Source organism: Tetrahymena thermophila (genome assembly GCF_000189635.1).
Source record: "Tetrahymena thermophila SB210 genomic scaffold scf_8254357, whole genome shotgun sequence".
Lineage (NCBI taxonomy): Eukaryota > Ciliophora > Oligohymenophorea > Hymenostomatida > Tetrahymenidae > Tetrahymena > Tetrahymena thermophila.
Window position 1 is genome coordinate 1 of NW_002476142.1, and position 6,584 is coordinate 6,584.

Genomic DNA, 6,584 nt, shown 5'->3' on the forward strand with positions numbered 1-6,584 from the left:
GAATTAGAAGATCTAATTTATTTATAAATTATTTGTTATTTTAACTCCTTAAATTAAGATATTATTAACATTATTTATATTAAAAAGAGTAAAAATTTGACTTGAATTAAGTTTTATCATAGATATTTCTAAATCATAAATATAAATCTATGAAATATTAGAGAAACTCAGTAAATAAGAGGATGGAATTTGGTTGTTATTATTATTATTATTATTGCAAGTATATAAATTAGAAATTTTTATTGATTATAGTATTATTTTTTGAACATTAGAAAAGTTAATCTAAATATTTTAAATGCATTAGTTTGATATGCTTATATTCTACCAAATAATAGTTTAAACATTTTAATCAAAATTAACTAAATTCTATGAAGAATTTTCCTCAAAAATGAAATCAAAGTTGAATAATCTCAATGTAGGTAATTAGAAGTATTAAAATGTTTAATTATTTAAAGTGAGATTATTATCATTTTATTAAGGGTAAAATATTAATTCTGAATTAATTAATTACTTTTATTATACATATTAATTAACGTTTTAGAACTACTCATTTGTTACTTATAAATAAATTAAATTGGTCCAAATTTATTAATTCTAAGTAGAAGATCCTTATATAGTAAAGACAAGATTTTATTTAGGTGATACATTTGAAAGTTTTTGATTTAATTATGAAATATCATTATCATTAATTATAATTGCACATTCTAATTACTCATTACTTTAGTACATGGATATACTAAAATTATTTTCAAAAACTCCACCTTTATGTAACCCAAATATTGTTAAAATATTATCTGCTTGATTGTAAATTGATCCCATATATCTTGGATAGTTATATTGTTATTAATAAATTAGATTATTAGAGCCATTTTAAAGTAAAAAAACTTCAAATTTAGATATAAAAAAGATGGCAATAATATTATTATTTATTAATTCATAATCTGTGATATAGTCACTTATAAAATTTCTTTTGATAACTGTCATTAATGTTATTTAATCAGAAACTAAATAAATATTCAGCTAAAAAGGGCAAAAAGATATTAAATAGTTTTATGATATCATTATTTTATTTCCTTAATTTTATGTAAGAGCCAAAAACTATTCTTGTTAATTTGAAGAGAAATTCCAAGTGTAGGCCTTTTTTTATCCACTAAAAATGAAAATGTATCTTGTGTACATTACATCAAGCACAAAATCGACTAAGATATTGGATGCATCTTCCATTACTAAAAATGTTAGATTTTATTCCGATAATAGATTTTTGTTGATAATATCTACAACAAGCAAACTACCACCGTTAGTAGCAAAGTAAGCAGTCTTAGTTTATTATTAGGTTTCTTACAAAATCATAGAAATTATTGAAGTATTAATTTAATTTTTATTCTATATAGAGTAGTATTGTTAACTTAAATCCTTCAAATTAAATTATAATACCTAACCATTACTTAATCCAATAAAAACTATATTTTGGTCTTTACTGCAAATATGTTAAGTTATTATGACAGATGCTTCAAGCTATATAGTGCTGATTACTTCTCCTGTTAGGATGTTACAGTAAATTAATTTTTTATCGTATGTAAGATATACGTTATATTATAAAAATTTGAAGAATTTAATTTATTATAAAATCTTCATCTAAGGTATAAGATTATTGTCTTTTGAATTTTAGTAATTTTGATAGAAAATAATCTAGTCTTTTTATGCTATTATTAAAGTATCAGAAGAAAAATAGTACATAGAATCTACTATTTAAGAACCGTTTATAATATTTTCAAAAATTAGACTGTATTTTGAATACCTGAACATAACATTATCACTGTTGAAAAATAAAAATTCTAGTTTCTAATCTTGATTATTTATTGGAATAGTGGTATACAAATTATTTGGTTCATTTAATTATGCTTCATAGAAATACCCTATTAGACTGTAATCAATTTGATATATGGTATTAATGCTGTAGACTATTAGATTATTAGTAATATTGTCATATGAAAAGTTAACTAATTATTCTGTTCCATCAAATACTTCTGAAATTTTAAAATTACTTCTGACTGATAAATCAGTGTATAAGTTATAGGTATATATATTTCCATAGCTATCTAGGAAGATTATTTGTGCTGTACTATAATCAAAAAACATGTTTATGACATTACCTACTAAGTTTGAAGCAAAAGAAGAAGCATTTATTTTTGCAGTATTTTATAAAGACAGTGAGTCATAGATATATATTTATGCAAATGTGCTTAAATTGGCATATAAAACTATTTATTACAAGAAATCTATATAAATATAGTTCACAATAAGCATGTCTGAGGGTGATTAAATATAATTAGACTAAAGATTCAACGATGCTCTCTCAATAAAATATATACCTAATTATTAAATTAAATTAAATGAAGTAAATTAATATTTTAGAAATGAATATATTTACTTGAAGATGATTGGAATATAAGGCGATTAGCTGCAATACTAAAAGAAATAAATTAAGTATTAAATTTATAACCTAGTTTATATACTCCATTAAAGCTATATACTTAAACTTACTGATTGTAAAAAAATATATTTTAGAATTATTCGTCCACAGATATTTTATATTAGCTTGTAAAACCGTTTATTTAGATACTTTATAAAGATATTTAATCAGCAAGCTTATTTATTATAACAAATTAACTATTTGAAATACTACAAATTTAAATGAATTGTGTGTCTTAACACTACAAGAATGATATATTTTTATATTAATCAGGAATAGTTTATAAAATTTTTAGATCAGAACTAAGTATTTGAAAGCTGCTTCCATATATATAAAATGTATTTGAAGAAGGATTAAAAATCCAGCCATTTATTTTATTCATTCCTTTATAGTAGAATTTCTACGATTTTTTACTATAAGCAACAACAAGTAACTAGTTTTAGTTCCAACAAACAAGACTTTATTAATCCTAAATTAATAAAAATGAAGAAAATGGTGGGTCAGTAGAAATTTATGGAATTATTTATTCAACAAACTGATTAGTGAACAAATTGAAAGATGTTATTTAGTATTTGGTTCTAATAAAATACATTCCTAGCTTCGCGCTTTAAATAATTTCTAGTATTTAATCATTTTTATTATTCTATTATAATATTTAATTTGTTGGTAATACTTGGTACCTATTTTATTAGTATTTACCAGTATAAATCAAGCCTAACTAACTCCCATAGTAGATTTGAAAGTTTAAAGGAGATCCAATCATTTTGTAAGCAGATCCTGATGCTAAACCAATATTAATATGATCATGACCTCCAATATATGTAATATTTCTTTTAATATCTACTTAGAATTATTTGAAAAGAGTGGAAGTGCTTAGCAAAATAGTTCTCGTAAAGCCATAAAACACATTTCCATATGCGTTTATTATTTTTTTTGGCTCTTCAATTGATGGGAAATAATTATTAGTATGAATTAAAAGAGAGTAACTTAAATTTTTGGATACTAAAAAAATGCTATTGTTGCCTTAAACTAATTAAAAGCCTGCTAAAAAGTAAACAGATGCATCGTTTATTACTCTTTTAACAGAAACAACCCTTTTTAGCAAACTAATTTTCACTACATAGCTGTTTGAAAGATATCCATCTAAAATGTAAAAATTACTCTATGCGTCAAAATACACTATTTCGTCAATAGAGTATTTATTTAATATTGTGTCTTAATCAGAGTTAAAAATTTGTATTCTATTAAAGTATTAAATCTAATTTGTTGTAAATATTTAATTTATATTTGATGCTTATTAACTTTCAAAATTAATTTAATATATTGAAATTTCTTAAGCTTTTTAAATGAAAACTCTTGAATCATAGCTCAATACAATATTTAAATTATTACTTGAAAAAATAGTCTAGCATTCCAAAAATAAGGTTTTAAATTCAGAGGTGACAATTTGAATGCAATTATTATAATTAATTGCTAATTTATCATAATTTGATACGATCTAAATAATGTTAGTTAAATTAGTAAATTAATTTAAAATAATTTGTTATTGAGGATCAATTAATAAAATATTTTAGCCCATAAGTGCTGCAATTCTGTTATCATGAAACTTCTATAAATCGAGGCATGTTTAATTCTAAAAACTCAATTTTTGAATAAGATTAATATTAATTCCTCTAGACGCATCATAAAAAATAATATCTCCATTTTAATGACACGATATTAATAGTTATGGAGAGAAAGTTAGGGCTACTGAATTGGTTTAAGAAGAAGGAGTGGGAAACGGTAGATTGAAATTTTCTATGATATCTAACTCCAAAGAGGATTCCTAAACATTGCTATTCCTAATTATTTAAATTGAGTTCTAAGAAAATAAAACAATTTCAAATACCATTTATGATTCGTTTTCTTGATGAGGGTCAAAATTTAAAGGGATTTTCTTTAAAAATTGACATTAAAAATTCAAAGAAAAAGTTTGCTATGATTATTAATATTAATTGTTTGCAAAATTGTAAATTATTAGCTAAATTTGATTAGAGAGAACAATTAGCTGACTATTTGTTCCAGTGAAGGTTCCAACATCAAAATCTGAAATTATTTGATTTTCATTTGAAATTAGGTTTGATTATTTTGTAATGTAGTTATAATCTAGGAGGCTTTACCCAGTTAGAATTATTAAATGTTGGGTAATTAAATCATTTGATGATGTTATTATTTTTACTTTTTGAATAGATTATTAAAGTATTAAAGTAGAGAATGTTTGCGCAATTAAATCAATCTCTAATATTTCGTTAGCAAAAATAGCAAAAATTCTGCTTGAATTTGTTGATTATAGCATTTAAATAATATTACCTTTATTTTCAAAAGAGAAGATTATAGGCTGGTTTAAATTTAGGCTATTATCAAGAACTTAATAATTGATTTATGAAATGATCAAATTAGTCTGATTACCCATAAAAATTTGATTTTTTAGAATTTAAATAAATTAATGAGGAAAATTGATTTAAATAACATTAGAAACTAACTTTTTTTGTTAAGTTATATCATAAATTATTTAAAATTATGAAAAGGATTATTATATTTGTTGGATTAGCAAGTAATTACCCAAAAACAAAGTAAATTAAGCTTGTTAATTTAATTAAACAATATTGCTATTATCAATGATCTACCTGTTTTCGTTAATAATGTCCCAAATGTTGATTGAGAAGTCTTTTTTGAGAATCACTACTAAATCTCCTATGTTTTAAATTCTTAAATCATCTGTTTAGTAGCTAAGATTTTTTACCAAATCTAACTTACTTTTATTATAGATAGAGAGATATCCTTATTACAGAGATACATAATAGGATTTTTGATATGTAAAAAAATCTGTTGGAATGCCGTTGTTTAAAAAATTTGGTTGAGTTGAGTAAATTGACGAGCATTTGACCTATTTTTGGCATGTATTTGTTGGTAAATCAGCAAAGTATAATGGATCACAAATAGACTAGCAGCTTCCTTAAGAGTTTTCATCTTAGTTATTGTGATTTTAGTAGAATAAATTCTACTGGCAGTTTTGATAGATGCAAGAGCCATTGCTTAATTGATACTCGCTTAAACATTAATTACAAGAGGATATATTATTTTTAAGCGTAACACAAGCTTGGCATCCTATCTGGCATTACTGAGCTTATAATTTCGATATGTTTACTATGAAAATAGTTAAAACTAGGTACTTAATCTATTTCATTAAAACTTTTTGTTATTAATAAAAGACCCTAACTTTTTTGTTTTGTTCAAATAGTACAAAATTCTTATTGTTTTAATAAAGTTTTTTTATGTTTCTATTTATATTATTTAACAAAATAATTTAAAATCAGTATTATTCTTTTTAAATTTTAATTACAAAGGTATAATTAATCTAATTAGAATAGCAACCTATTCTTAGAAGTGGTTATGTAATATAGCACTTTCATGAATTAAATTCTTGCTGAAGTTGAGATGCGAGAATTTAATTCATGAATAAATAAAAAAATAGATTAATATAATAAATGAAAATTTATAATATTTAAGCATTTAATCATTTTTTAAAAATTTTAAAAATAAAATTTATAATTTTAAATTACATTATTTATTTTTTACAAAAGTTTTATTAATTGTAATATTTTATTTTTAATTTGTTTTAATTCAAGATGAAATCAAATTAAAATAGTAAAATTTATTTTTAAATTATATACTAATCTATGAATACTACAAATTTTAATGAATTTAGAAAATGGATTATATTTTTTACAGATTTTAAAATAAATGATAAAAAAATAAATAAATTTAAAATCTATTTGTTTGTATTTATTATTGGATAAATGGATATAATTTGTACGAAAATAATCTTTTAGTGTTTATTTATTTATTTTAGCTACTTTATTAAAAGATTTGCCAATATTGAATCTGATTAATATGCTTTAATTAGTTAGATATAAAAATGGATATAAAATTATTATTAATAAATAAAAAATTAATTTAATTATGATTAAATTCCCACAATCTACATAAATGAAATGCCTATAAGCACAAACTACATATATTCAGTTGTTTAGAATGCTGGATTAATCTTTATGATAAAATGAAAATTTAG

The 6,584-nt window shown here is 22.1% G+C and overlaps 2 protein-coding genes across 2 annotated transcripts; both read right to left on the reverse strand. All coding sequences in view use genetic code 6, as the record gives it.

Annotated features, from left to right (window-relative positions):
• Window positions 1–547: 547 nt before the first annotated feature.
• On the reverse strand, window positions 548–2,139 carry TTHERM_01526440 (hypothetical protein; the record flags this gene model as incomplete). The annotated part of the gene is made up of 3 exons (XM_001029421.2): window positions 548–608; window positions 713–1,961; window positions 2,046–2,139. The coding sequence occupies 3 exons, from the start codon at window positions 2,137–2,139 to the stop codon at window positions 548–550; spliced, it is 1,404 nt and encodes a 467-aa protein (XP_001029421.2).
• Window positions 2,140–2,851: 712 nt separating this feature from the next.
• TTHERM_001526444 (hypothetical protein) lies at window positions 2,852–5,699 on the reverse strand (the record flags this gene model as incomplete). The annotated part of the gene is made up of 3 exons (XM_012800367.1): window positions 2,852–2,942; window positions 3,064–4,866; window positions 5,140–5,699. The coding sequence occupies 3 exons, from the start codon at window positions 5,697–5,699 to the stop codon at window positions 2,852–2,854; spliced, it is 2,454 nt and encodes an 817-aa protein (XP_012655821.1).
• Between the last annotated feature and the right edge of the window lie 885 nt (window positions 5,700–6,584).